Below are 14,740 nucleotides of genomic sequence, written 5' to 3'. Positions count from 1 at the left end.
ACATCGTCTTGCCTTTCCAAAAGATCTTGGCAAACTTCCACTCTCCTTTGCTTTTGTTCCTCGGTGAGCTCCTTCCAGACCATTTTTGCACACACCTTTCTCATGCCAAGATTTTCAATTAAGATTTTCCTAACTATTTTTCTATCGATATTTACTTGGTCTGCTATGCTTCTCACAGTCAGCTGATGATTTTGATGCACAACTCCACAAATTTTTGGAATGTTTTGTCAGTTCTGCTCATTACTGGCTGCCCTGGCCTCTCTTCCTCAGTGACATGTTCTCTCCCCTCAGAAAAATGTTTAATCCATTTGTACACTGCCATTTTCTTCATGGCATTATCTCCATAAACTTGGACTAACAAGTCCCTGATTTCACTTCCACTCTTGCCAAGTTTCACAAGAAGTTTAATGCTTGTTCGTTGCTCTAATTCAAGCTCAGACATTCTCGTGACGGCACGCAACAACAGTAATGAATACCACTCAGCAAGACATGCCACACGTCGACACAAACACAACTGTGAGACACTGATATACCAAGGTTATGAAACATTACCGAGTTGTTTGTACAGTGCTGCCAATGTAAGCGCTCAGTGGCAAGTTTGCAAACTTAACTGTCAGACCTCATATATACAATAGAATATTGCTCGGCCATGGGAGGGAATGTGTTCTTGCCATCCATGGTGGCATGGATAGACCTGAACAGTATTGTGCTAAGTGGAGGATGTCAGACTGAGAAAGACAGATGCAATGTGATTTCGCTTATATGTGGAATCTAAAAAAAAAAACAAACCACAAATAAGCAAATAAACAGAAAGAAACTTATAGAGAACATTTTGATGGATGCCAGATGGGAGAGGGGTTGGGATGGGTGGTAAAGGGGAAGGGCTTAAGAAGTACATATTGGTTGTTACAAAGTAGTCATAAGGATGCCAGGTATAGCATAAGGAATATAGTCAATAATATTGTAATAAGTATGTATGGTGTCAGATGGGTACTAGATTTGTTGGGGTGATAGATGGGAGGGGTGAAGAGGGCAGGGTGAAAAACGGAAGGGATTAAGAAGTACAAATTGATAATTACACAATAGTTATGGGGATGAAAAATAAAGCATAGGGAATATAGCCAATAACATGGTAATAACTATGTATAGTGCCAGGTGGGTACTAGACTAGTCAGGGGTATCACTTCTTACATTATACAAATATCTAATCTCTAGGCTGTACACCTGAAATAAATATAAAATACTGAATGTCAACTATAATTTAAAAATTTAAAAAGGGATGGAAAGGTGAAGGGGAATAAGAGGCTCAAAATCTCAGGTATAAAACAAGTAAGTCATGAGATGTACTGTACAGCATAGAGCATATAGTCAATAATACTGTGATAGTGTGGGACAGTGTCACATGTTTCTGGACTTGTGGTGATCACTTTTTAGATATATATGGGTAAATGTTGAACAACTATGGTGTATACCTGAAACTGATATAATGTTGTATGTTAGCTATATTTTAATAAAAAAATAAAACTATCAGGTTGGACAGGCAATGAGATTCATGCAAAACCAGTCTTCTCTTGGTGAAGCCAGCCTAGCAGCACAACCTTCCCCAGCCCGGTTTCCAGCAGTTTCCAAGCAACGGAATCTGAGGGCCTGGGGATGTTGGGAGGCAGGACAGCCCTGACGTCTGAGTCCTGGGCAAATGACTAGCCGTTTTCCAGCAGCTAAGGTCTATATAAGAGCATTGCCAGAAATGGGTAGGGAACCTGCCTCCATTGCCCAAGTGAATGACTACTACTTACTGGGAAATACAGACATAAAAGGCTCAACCTAATTAATGAGCCCACAGGTGGAGGGAGCAGACATGTTTATATACATATACTGTCATTATGTGACAAATGCAATACACAGGGCAGAACAAGGAGTTGTGGTCAGGCAAATACATGTGTAGATCTAAACCTGTGATCTTATAAAAGCAGGAAACAGGACTTCTGCTTCCAGAAGATGGATTACAATCCTCTCCCCATCTTTGGTTTTGCTCTCCATGGTGATAGACATCCACGGTCAAGTGTGGTCGGAAAATATTAAATGGAAAATTCAAGACCCAAACAACTCATAAGTTTTAAATTGCACGCCATTGAGTAACATGATGAAATCTTACGCTGTCTTACTCTGCCCCACACAGTGCTTGTATGCAAGTAATCCTTACTGTTTACATAATAATGACCCCAAAGCACAAGAGCAGTGGTGCTGGCAATTAGATATGACAAAGAGAAGTAGTAAAATGTATGTATGTACAGGAAAAAACAGTATGTACAGGGTTTGGTCCTATCCACCAGTTTCAGGCAGTCATAAGGGTCTTGAAATGTATTCCCCTACAGATAAAGGGGGAACTACTGTAGACATAGATATTATTTTTCCTATTTTTCCTGCAAAGTACAACTGAAAACCCTGGACATTATATATAAAAGTGGTATGACAATTAAGTTCATTAACTTGTTGCAATGATGTTGCTAACATTTTTTTGATATCAGAGGGATTATTCATTATGAATTTGCACCAATTGGACAAACAGTTAACCAAGTTTACTATTTGGAAGTGCTGAAAAGGTGCCTGAAAAAGTTAGACGATCTGAACTTTTCGCCAACAATTCATGGCTCTTACATCACGACAATGCACCAGCTCACATGGCACTGTCTGTGAGGGAGTTTTTAGCCAGTAAACAAATAACTGTATTGGAACACCCTCCCTATTTACCTGATCTGGCCTCCAATGACTTCTTTCTTTATCCAAAGATAAAGGAAATATTGTAAGGAAGACATTTTGATGACATTCAGGACATCAAAGGTAATACGTAGACAGCTCTGATGGCCATTCCAGAAAAAAAGAGTTCCAAAATTGCTTTGTAGGGTGGACTAGGCACTGGCATCAGTGCATAGCTTCCCAAGGGGAGGACTTCGAAGGTGACCATAGGGATATTCAGCAATGAGGTATGTACCACTTTTTCTAGGATGAGTTCGTGCACTTAATTAAGTCTGATCTTGTAAACATAAGGGGACTCTGAAAGGTAAAAAAGAAGGTGGCAGATGAGCTAGGGAATGCAGAAACCTCAGGACAGACACATGGTGAGTACCCTGGGTTTCATTTTTTGTCTCGTACACCTTAGACTGGGTAATAAGAGAAGCCAGCAACCCAGAAATGCCAATACATGCAGATAAGAAAGGCCCCAAGAAAAGCCTGCATTCTCTACCCAAAGAACCTAGGAAGGAAAGGGATAATCTGACAAGAGAAACTATTTTTAGACAATAACTGTTCTACGCCAGCCAAACACCACAGAAATAGTTGTGTCTCTACCTCTACCCCTGCTCTCACCAGCAAAGGCCAAGTATGAAAAGTCCAAACTATCATGCTTGGCGAACTGTAACAAAACACTGCCACACTCTCCTCATCAGTAGTGTCACAGAAGGCTGAGTGGGGAGCCTGGAATTTCATCCTGCTGAATAGAGACAAGACCCATGTAGGGAGCCAGAATTCTGACCTCTGCCTAGCAGAAACAAAGTGCCTCTCCCTATCCCACTGAGGTAGGATTAGCAAAGACCCAATAGAGACTGAATACTTTCACAACCTCTCATCTGTAACCACAGTATCAGTGGACGCTAGTGGGGAGCAGTACGGAGGGGCCCTCCAATTCCCAAAAAGGCTGGCATCAACAGAGACCTAGAGGGGGGCCTTAATTCCCAACTCTCCCAGCAGTGACAAGGAACCCACCCTCCACAGGTCTACTGTGACCCAGTGGAGAATCTGGACTTCTACCCCTACAAGGCAGTATTGAAGTAGCCCACCTCTTAATCCACCAGAGCAGTCTCAGGAGGAAGTCTGCCAAAATACAAGATTTAAATAAGATTCAGTCTTGTAACACTTAAAAGGTCCAGGTTTTGATCAAAAAATTATTTGTCATACAAAGAATCAGGAAGATCTCAAACTGAATGAGAAAAGACAACAGAAGAGACCAACACCAAGATGACTAAAATGTTGCAGGAATCATCTATAAAGGATTTTAAAAGCAGCTATCAAAAAATATTTCAACAAGCAATTATGAACACATTTGAAATACATAAAAAAAAACAGAAAGTCTGCACAAAAACAGAAAATCTGAGAAAAGACTATTACATATTTGTATATATCAAGATTTTAAAAAATAACCAAATAAAAATTTCAGAACTAAAAAAATATGTAAATAATATAAATAATTCAATGAATGGGCTCAGCAACAGAACAGACATGACAGAAAAAGAATCAGTGAACATGAACATAAAGAGTAGAAATTAATCAGAACAACAGAGAGAAAATAGATTGAAGAAAAATAATTAATAGAATCTGAGACATGTGGGACATCTAACACCCATGTCATCAGTTTCAGAAGAAGAGAAAAATATTCCAAAAACAATAGCTTAAAATTTCCCAAATTTAGCAAGAAACATAAACCTATACTCAAGAAACTGAATGAACACCAAACAAGATTTTAAAACATAGTAACACCAATTCACACCATAGTGAAACTTCTGAAAGCTAAAGACAAAGTAGCCAGAAACCAGAAACCTAGAAGGGGAAAAAAAAAATTGAATGATAGCAGATTTCTCATCCGACACTACAGAGACCAAAAAAAGGGAGCAAAAACTGACCAAACGCTGAAAGAAAAGAAATGTCAACTCAGAGTTCTATACTAGCAAAAATATTCTTCAGAATTAAAGAAATCAAGACATTCTCAGATGAAGGAAAGCTGAGAATTTGTTACCAACAGACCTATCCTAAGAGAATGGCAAAAGAAAGTTCACTATCAAGGAAGTAAATGTTAAAAGAAGGAATGCTGAAACATCAGGACGTAAGAAAACATGGTCAGAGCAGAAATACACGTAAATATAATAAACTTTCATACATGTCTTGATTTTTCTAAAGACAGCTGAAGCAAAATTTGTAACACCATCTAACGTGGTTATCAATGTATACAAAAGAAATATTTAAGTAAATCAAATTTTAAAATGAGAAAAAAGGAACTTAGAGGTAATGGTTTGGCACTTCAATGGACCTGGTAAAATGTGAACAGTTGACTTTGAAAAATATGAGTATATGTATAATGTAATAACTACAGCAACCACTAAAAATGCAATCCAAAAAGATATACTCAAAAACATTATAAATCAAAATGTAATTCTAAAACATGTTCAAATAACACATAAAAAACTTAAGTGAAAGAAATAAAGAAATGAAAAAACAGAACCAAAAGCAAACAAAAAAATGGCATAACTAAACTTGACATATCAAAAATTACATTAAATGTAAATGGTCTAAATACACCAATTACAAGATAGAGATTTGTCAGAAAAGGAGTTTGAGGTGGGGGAAATAACGCAAATATATGCTGTCTATGAGAAACTCACTTCAAATGTAATGAGATTTGTAGACTGAAAGAAAAAAGATGGGAAAAGAGATACCATAAAAACACTAATAAAAAGTACGCATAAATGGCTATATTAATCTCAGACAAAGTAGATATCAGACTAAAGAATATTACCAGAAACAGAAAAAAGCATTACATAATAATAGGTAAGAAAAATCCAACAAGAAAATATAAGTGTATACGGACCAAATGACAGAACTGCATATAAAATAGACAACTTGTACAAAGGACCAATTCCTCAAAAAGTATAAAGTACCTATAACTACAAAAATAAAACACAATTTGTAAATAAAATTATCCCAAAAAAGAAATCTCCAGGCCCAGATAGCTTCACCCAAGATTTCTACCAAATGTTTAAAGAAAAATTAATACCAATTCTACAAAATCACTTCTAGAAAACAAAAGAGCAGGGAATACTTCCCAAATTCATTCTATAAAGCCAGTATTACCTGAAACCGAAATAAGACAAAGAGAGTACAAAAAAGAAAACTACAGACCAATATCCCTTATGAACATGGGTTCTTTTTTTTTAACAGTTCAGGCATTTAATTAGGTTCTTCGTAATTAATTTGGGACACCAGTTTGTGAGAATATACCCCATCTGTGAGAGCAAACACAGAGCGGAGGTAGCCCTGGAGCTGAGGAACAGCTTTGGTTTTTGGCAGAATTTGCGAGTCTTCTGATCAGGCTTTCTGATCAACCTTGCGCTGCTCCGTAATCTCATATTTCTCTTTCTCTGTGTGGAGGATCTCCCTCTCCTGGTGTCTGGACTTACGCAGCTTCTTCTTCTTGAAGTAAGCATCAGTGAGATGCTTGGGGATTTTCACACCACTGATATCAATTTTGGTGGAGGTGGTGATGACAAATTTCTGGTGTGTTCTACGCAGAGTAACTCGATGGAGGGACAGAGGTCCAGTCACAAGTAGCAAGTCACTGCTCAGCTGCTTCAGGAAAACCACCCTCTGGCCTCTGTGGCGCCCAGTGAGGATCAGGCTGGCCCCAAGTTTTCTCAGGTGCTGACTGAAGGGCTTCTTGCCAGGGCTCAGCAGCTTTCGAGGCACATCTGCAGTGGGATAATATCTAGGCATTTTGCAAAGTTTAACCACTCGGGTGCCACCATTCTTGTCGCCACCAACTGTTTTTGTGACAGTAGCAAGACTCTTCTCCTTTTTCTTTTCAATCCTCGCTTTAGCTGCTGAATACTTCCTCTTGTACATGGCCTTTTGGGAACACATAGCCTATTGGGAATATCCACTGATTCCTCTGACCAGGACAAGGGTTCGGATGCAGTGGGACTATCCCTTCATAGGTGTTTGGGCCTGGAGGTTACCCTTCTTAACCTTGCACCAGCGTCAGCCTTCTTGGCTTCAGGTTTCTTCTCCTTAGTGTCCAGCTTCTCAGCTTTTTCACCCGCCATCTTGCAAGATGGGAAAGAGCTAGAAGCAAAAATTCTTAACAAATCTTAGTGAACCTAGAATCCAGTATAAATAAAAAGAATTATACACCACAACCAAACAAAACTGAAGTTCATTCCAGGGACACAAGGCTGGTTCAATTATCTGAAAACCAATCAATGTAATCTCCTGTATAAGTAGATTAAAAAAAAATGACCAGATCAATTGATACAGAAAGAGTATTTGACAAAATCCAACATCATACATGATTTAAAAAAACTCTCAAATAACTAGAAAAGGAACTCCCTCAACTTAACAAACACATTAAAAAACAAAACAAAACCTAAAGCTAACACTTAATGCAAAAAAACTTAATGCACTCCCCCTGAAATCAGAAACAAGGCAAGGAGACCAGCTCTCAGCACTGCTATTCAACGTAATATTGAAGGTTCTAACCAGGGCAATAAGACAAGGCAAACAAATAGAAGGCACATAGACTAGAAAGGAAGAAATAACTCTTCCTATTTGTAGCTAACATGATTTTCCATGTAGTATATCCCAAAAAATCTACAAGAAAAATTCTTCCAAAACTAATAAGTGAGTTTAGTAAGTTCACACGCTATAGGATCAACATAAAAAAAACCATTTGTGTCTCTAGCAATAAATATGGGGAAATTGAAATTTAAAATACAATTCCATATACAAATACTAAAAAAAAGTACTTAAGTGTAAATATAAAAACACACACAGAGGATTTTTATACTGAAAAGTACAAAATGCTGGTCTAAATAGAGACAGTCCATGTTCATGGATTGGGAAACTCAACATCATAAAGATATCAATTCTCCCACACAAAACCTGATACATGGATTTAAAACAATTTCTATCAAAATCCCAGAAAGATTTTGTTATAGATTTAGACAAATTTATATGCAAAGAAAATGGAATAAGAATAGTTAAAAAAGAATTCTGAAAAGGAAAAATAAAAAGGGGTATCAGTTTCTCTAATCTCAAGACTTTTTATATAGCTACAGTCTGTGTAGTATCAGAGGAAGAAAAACACATAGATCAATGGAACAGAACAGAGAACCCAGAAACAAACACACAAAAATATATCTAACTGATTTTGACAGAGATGCAAAAACAATTCCAGAAAGGAATAAGTCTTTTCAATAAATAGTGGTGGAACAATGGGACAGCCATATGCAAAAAAGAGAACCTCAACCTAACACTCTCACCTTATAAAAAAATTAACTCACAATGGAAAAGACTCAAGTGTAAACCCTAAGACTATAAAACTTTCAGAAAAAAACACAGGAGAAAAATCTTAGGAAACTTGGTCTAGGTAAAGTGTTAAACGTGACCAAAAAAAGCACAATTCATAAAAAGAAAAACTGGTAAATTGGACTGCATCAAAATTAAAAACTCTGTGAAAGGCACCAGTAAAAGGATGAAAAGACATGCTATAGATCACATATCTGACAAAGGATTTCTATCTCAGGCATATAGATAAGAACTCTCAAATCTCAACATTAAAAAAATAATACAATTAGAAAAGGAGCAAAAAACATGAAGAGACATTTTACTGAACAGGATATATGAATGGCAAACAGGCACATAGAAAAATATTCAACATCACTATAGTAGCTATCAGGAAAACGCAACTGAAGATCGGAATGAAAAATTGCTACATGAAATATTAGAATGAAATATTAGGACAGTTAAATAAAAAAAATACTGACAACACCAAATGCTGGTGAGGATGAAGAGAAACTGGTGGGAAAGTGAAATGGTCACTTTGGAAAGCAATGTTAGTTTTTTTAAAAAACCAACCATATATGAGATCTGACAATTAAGTTTGCAAACTCATCCTAGAAAAAGTGCTACGTACCTCATTGCTGAATATCACTACAGTCACTTTCAAAGTACACTCCTTGGGAAGCTATGCACTGACGCCAGCACCTAGTCCACCCTTCAAAGCAATTTTGGAACTCTTTTTCTGGAATGGCCATCAGAGCTGTCATCGTATTATCCTTGATGTCCTGAATGTTATCAAAATGTCTTCCTTTCAATATTTCCTTTATCTTCGGGTAAAGAAAGAAGTCATTGGGGGCCAGATCAGGTGAGTAAGGAGGGTGTTCCAATACAGTTATTTGTTTACTGGCTAAAAACTCCCTCACAGACAATGCCGTGTGAGCTGGTGCATGGTCGTGATGCAAGAGCCGTGAATTGTTGGCAAAACATTCAGTTTGTCTAACTTTTTCACGTAGACTTTTCAGCACTTCCAAATAGTCAACTTGGTGAACTGTTTGTCCACTTGGTACAAATTCATAATGAATAATTCCTCTTATATCAAAAAAGGTTAGCAACATCGCTGGCACAAGTTCACGGACTTAATTGTCAGACCTCATGTTTATCATACTTACCACTGCACCTAGCAATCACATTTGGGGGCATCTGTACCAGAGAAATGAGACTCGGTGTCTGTGCAACGACATGCACTTGAGTGACCACTGCCAGAGTCTTCACAGAACCAACATGTCCTCCAATAGGTAAATGTCCTTCAACACATCATGTAGTACACCCAGGCCATGAAATACCACTCAACAATAAAAAGAAACAGACTACTGACACATGCAACAATTTGGATGGCTTTCAAGAGTATTGTGCTAAGTGAAAAACCAAACTCAAAAGATCACACGCTGTATAATTCCATTTATGTAACATTGTGGAAATGACAAAATTACATAGATAGAGAATAAATCAGTGGTTGACAGAAGTTAGGGAAGAGGAGGGAGGTTATGACTATAAAAGGATGCAGCAGGAGGAAGATTTTAATGAATAGTTTTTTATTTTGATTGAGGTGGTGGTTATATAAATCTACACATATGATAAAATAACATAGATCCAGACATAAACATTGACAAATTCAAATTCCTGTTTTTGATTTTATCTAACTTGTAACAACTGGGGAACTAGTTGTAGAGTACACGAGATCTCTCCATATTATCTTTACAACTTCTTGTGAATCTATAATTATTTCAAAATTAACTTTAAAAAAAAAAAAAAAAGACAAAGCAGGAGTGCCTCCCACAACAGAGACTTCTATATGTAGCACTGAACACTTGGCACCAAGGTATTTGATATTTGGCATGCATGTGATTTTTTTTTAAGGTTTTGTTTTTGTTTAAAAAAAAAAAAAAAAGCTTTTTTTTCTGATTATAAAGAGAATTCAAGTAATTTATTAAGTATAAACTATGAATCATCAAAATCACATTACCAAAGCAAGTATCATGGACATGACTCATTTTTAGGTCTATCTTAAAAACAAATTGTGAACATGAAGATTATAAAGCAGTTGCTCTATTTTATGAAAGTAAAAGGCGATAATAATCTGTTTAATAAAGAAAAAAAGGGTTTGGAGTACATTTCTAATTCTCTGATACTGGCTCAAGTTGTTTTTGTTTGTTTGTTTGTTTTAAAAAGCACAGTAGCAGAGAGACCCCAATTTCCATCACTTATATTCTTTAACATAAAGATTTGCTCCCTACCTCAGGGTTCGGTGCAGCGTAGGCAGTGTAAGGAGGTGGGGAAGAAGCCACAGCTGTGTCATCATACATGACTTCTGAGCCAACATAAGCCTATAAGAGAAGAGAAAGTATGAAAGAGAGTGAGTTGCCACAAAGCCACTATAGGCTTTTAGGAAGTTATATGCATATCCTTTTTAACCATTTTTTTTAAAACCGAAAAGTTTAATCTTTGAACAGCAACTATGATAGCTCTCTGAGAGCAGTGAATGGCAGGAGGAATCTCCCTCCCCTTCTCACCAACCTGCACTCTGGTGTCCTTTAATTCAGGAGGAGGTGGCCCTCCTCAACCACCAGCAGGAGGCAGGAGTAGATCTCTGTGCCCAAGAAAGCCACAGAGCCTCCACTTGGAGTTACCCAGGCCTTTTAAAAGATGTTCCACCACTCTCAACAACCCTTCTGTTCACAAAAAAGAAATCCTGCAATCTGAAATGTAGCAGTCAAAGATACGTTGTACATACAGTGTCTGTTTTATGCATTAAAAAAATCTTTTACTCCCCAATGGAAAAGAAAAATATATGCATTATTTAAAAAAAAAATCCATATAAAGAATCAGCTTGGGATCTTGCCCCTAACTATATGGACCATTAGTATGAATTTCATCCAAGAAGAGGACCTTCACGAAAGAAAAGGTAACAGGAGCTCTAGAGTAAGCTTAAGGGGAGAACTGTCTTGGGCTACCAAATGTTAGAAACAATATTTGTACAGTAAGTCTTTTTACTTTCTTTTCCCACCTGTACAAATTCTTTAATAAGCTCCATCTACCTTTTTCTTTTCTTCCTGGACAGAAAAAGGAAAAACTAAAATCCTATCTGAAGAATGAAAATGTTGATGGCAGAGGAAGTTGCACAAAGCTGGCATTACTAGTTTTTACAAATGGGGTTTACTGTTTCAGTGACCTCCTAAGGTCAGAAGCAGAACTAGAGACAAGTACAAGTCCTAAATATGTTTCACAAGGCTGAGATGGGGTATATAAAAAGGGCTTTGTGGTCCTTTTTGAGCCTTCTCTCTAAACCACAGCAGAGATAAAAATGTTGCAAATCTCTGTGAGATACAAACATTTCTAGAAAACAACACTGGAACCAGCATGCCTCAGTTAGGAGGGCTTCTCCTGCCACAATGTTTGGCAAAATCCAGTTTGCTCACTGTCAGTGAAAGGCACCCTGCCCACCCGTTTGCTCATCCATGGCTGGATGGCCAAGAAACCCACCTTTCCCATTTCCCTTTCCTGAACTCCTGTTTTCCTATATGTTACAGCAAGACTACATGAAAACATTACTGGCAATTGCTATTATCAACTCACTGTGTTTGTCCTGGAATCTTGGAGTGTAAATTTCCAGGCCCTGGAGAAAAGAGAAAGAAAGGGATACTTTATTTGAGCCAATCAACACGTATCTTATTAATTCTTAAACCTGTGTTGGCGTCAGAATTTCTGAAAAAGCTTGTTTTAAGAACAGCTGCTCAGCCCTTGCCCCGAGACCCATTCAATCAGCTCATTTGAGACATGCACTAGTAATGCATAATACGTACATATTATAGTACATACTATACATATATTACATTATATAAAATATTTAAAGCATAATCTATACTACGCTGTTTGCTTTATTTTTTAATAAATGTTAAGTGTGCCATACTTAATTTTATGGCAACTTGCTTTATCAGTTCATGCCATACACACAGATCTACTTCATTTTTTTAATGGCTACATAATGTTTTCCATGATATGAGATTTAGATTGTAAGTAATTTTTTGCATTTAAAACTAATGCTGGTATTTTTTTTGCCAGCTTGAGAAACTGACATACAACATATGTAAGTTTAAGCTGTACAACGCAATCACCTGATACACGTACATTTTTATTGTTGGAATGAAGTAATATCCCATTATGTATGTGTGTGTGTGTGTGTGTACATACACACCATATTTTCTTTATCTCTTCATCCATCAACAGACACTTAGGCTGTTTCTACATCTTGGCTACTGTGAATAATGCTGCAATGGGAGCACTTACATCTCTTTGAGATAATGATTCCATTTCTTTTGGATATACACCCAGAAGTGGGACTGCTGGATCATATGGTAGCTCTATTTTTAGTCTATGGATACTCTGTATCCATAGTAACTATACCAAGTTACATTCCCACCAACAGTGCACCAGGGTTCCCTTTTCTCTACATTCTTACCAACACTTACTTTTGTCTTTTTCATAACAGCCCTTCTAAGAGGTATGAGGTGATATCTCATTGTGGTTCTATTTGCATTTCCCTGATGATTAATGATGTTGAGCACCTTTTCGTGTACCTCTTGTCCTCTTTTGAAAAATGCCTATTCAAGTCCTTTGCCCATTTTTCAATTGGATTGTTTTTTTACTATGGAGTTGTACAAGTTCCTTATATATTTTGAATATTAACCCTTTCCTTTATCACATAGTTTGCCAATATTTTCTCCCATTCCAGATATTTTTTCATTACTCTGATGGTTTCTTTTGCTGTGCAGAAGCTTCTTAGCTTGATGAGCTTGTTTACTTTTGCTTTTGTTGCTTGCATTTTTGGTGTTATATCCAAAAAAGTTGCCAAGACCAACAAAACCTTATCCCCCATTTTCTTCTAGTAGTTTTACAGTTTGGGGTCTTACATTTAAGTCTTTAATCCATTTCAAGTTAATTTTTGCAAGTGGTCTAAGATATAGGTCCAATTTCACTCTTTTGCATGTGGTAACCCAGTTTTCTCAAAACCATTTATTGAAGAGACTATCCTTTCCCCATTGAGTATTCTTGGCTCACTTGTCAGATATTAGTTGACCATATATGCATGGGTGTATTTCAGGGCTCTTTATTCTGTTTCATTGGTCTATGTGTCCATTTTTATGCCAGTGCCATGCTGCTTTGATTACTATGGTTTTATAATAAAGTTTGAAATCAGGAAATGTGATGTCTCTAGCTTTGTTCTTCCTTCTCAAGATTGCTTTGGCTACTTGGGGTCTTTTGTGATTCCACACGAATTTTAGGATCTTTTTTTCTATTTCTGTGGAAAACACCATTGAAATTATATACAAAAAAAAAAGAGAGAGAGAGAGAGAGAAACATGGAAATTATATACACTTTTTATGTGATGAGATTTCAATAGTGATTTATTTCCGTCTACATACTTTCCAAAAATGTCACCATCTCCAAATAAGAAACAATCCTTGTCTAAAATGACTTTACCTCCATATTTTGGAGAGATTCACACTAACTGGTTGAATCTCTCCACCCTTTCCGTTAAAGCCTGATCCAAACAGCTACTACTGTTGCTTGCAATACTCTTCCTTGAGATTTTTCTGGAAGTATGCCTCCTTTGATGATAGTTGTGGCAGCACTACTTTCACCTAAATACTAGGTCAAAAAAGCAAATAAACTTTATAAATGTGTGTCTTGCCATGACTCTGTCTGCCCCAGTTCACACTCTGCTCTCGTGCCAGCACAGCAAGGGGAGACCAGCAGTCTGAACAGGTCTTTTTCCTTTTAAGGAGAATTTAACCAACTCACATTTATTGCAAGCATAGATATCATTGGTCTAATTACTGTTAGTTCATTTCCTGTCTTGCATTAAGTTTTCTGATGTTACCTTTTTTTAAAAAATGAGGAATGTTTTCTGTTCCCTTTTATTCTTCTAGTTTAAAAAGTATTATCTTTTGTTGCTATCCTCCCCAACTTGTACTTAAAATTGGACACATATGTAAACCTCCATTTTCCCTGCAGGTCAAGACCAAGTCAGCATCTTCCGACCTCCCCACTCCTCCAGGCCAAACAAAGCAAGTCCTTCAGCAGGATTTTATTTCTTCTACCTTCTCTATGACAAAACCTCCCAAGTTTTGTTAAAATCTCTAAAATTTTAGTTCCAGATATTTTTTTTTACTATTACTTACGAACGTTCCGTATATGTGGCATCTTGACATACACAACAGAGCAGTGAAGGACAAAGTGCTTGGATACAAAGGCTTAAATCCTGAGGCTAGTCTAGTAGCTCTAAAACCTTGGGAAGTATGGTAGGCATAATTATCCCCCTCTCCACAAAGATGTCCACATCCTAATCCCCGAAACCTGTATGTTACACAGGGCAAAGGGCTCTGCAGCTATAATTAAGGTTAAGGACCTTGAGATGGGGAGATTTTTCTGAATTATCCAGGTTGGCCCAAACTATTCATGAGTCCTGTAAAGCATATAACCTTCTGCAGCTGCAGAGAGTCAGAGAGATGATAGCATAAGAAAGGCACAGGCTAGAAGCCAAGGAACGCAGGCAAGCTCTAGAAACTAGACTCTCCCT

The 14,740-nt window shown here is 37.3% G+C and overlaps 1 protein-coding gene and 1 pseudogene across 7 annotated transcripts in view; both read right to left on the bottom strand.

Annotated features, from left to right (window-relative positions):
* The window catches only part of PLEKHB2 (pleckstrin homology domain containing B2), a 45,042-nt gene that overhangs the window by 13,745 nt on the left and 16,557 nt on the right, over nucleotides 1-14,740 (bottom strand). For 6 of the 7 annotated variants that reach the window (XM_033117337.1, XM_033117338.1, XM_033117342.1 and 3 more), the window contains 2 exons: nucleotides 11,737-11,776; nucleotides 10,398-10,487 (listed from right to left, as the gene is read on the bottom strand). In XM_033117337.1, coding sequence (XP_032973228.1) covers nucleotides 10,398-10,487; nucleotides 11,737-11,776 — 130 coding nt within the window. The remainder of the gene's footprint in view (nucleotides 1-10,397; nucleotides 10,488-11,736; nucleotides 11,777-14,740) is intronic. The other variant, XM_033117343.1, reaches the window with a different exon arrangement.
* LOC117028266 (60S ribosomal protein L6-like) lies at nucleotides 5,998-6,945 on the bottom strand (annotated as a pseudogene).

This window comes from Rhinolophus ferrumequinum, chromosome 10, assembly GCF_004115265.2.
Source record: "Rhinolophus ferrumequinum isolate MPI-CBG mRhiFer1 chromosome 10, mRhiFer1_v1.p, whole genome shotgun sequence".
NCBI lineage: Eukaryota > Metazoa > Chordata > Mammalia > Chiroptera > Rhinolophidae > Rhinolophus > Rhinolophus ferrumequinum.
Note: the sequence above shows the minus strand (reverse complement) of the source record. Positions and strands in the feature narration are given on the sequence as shown.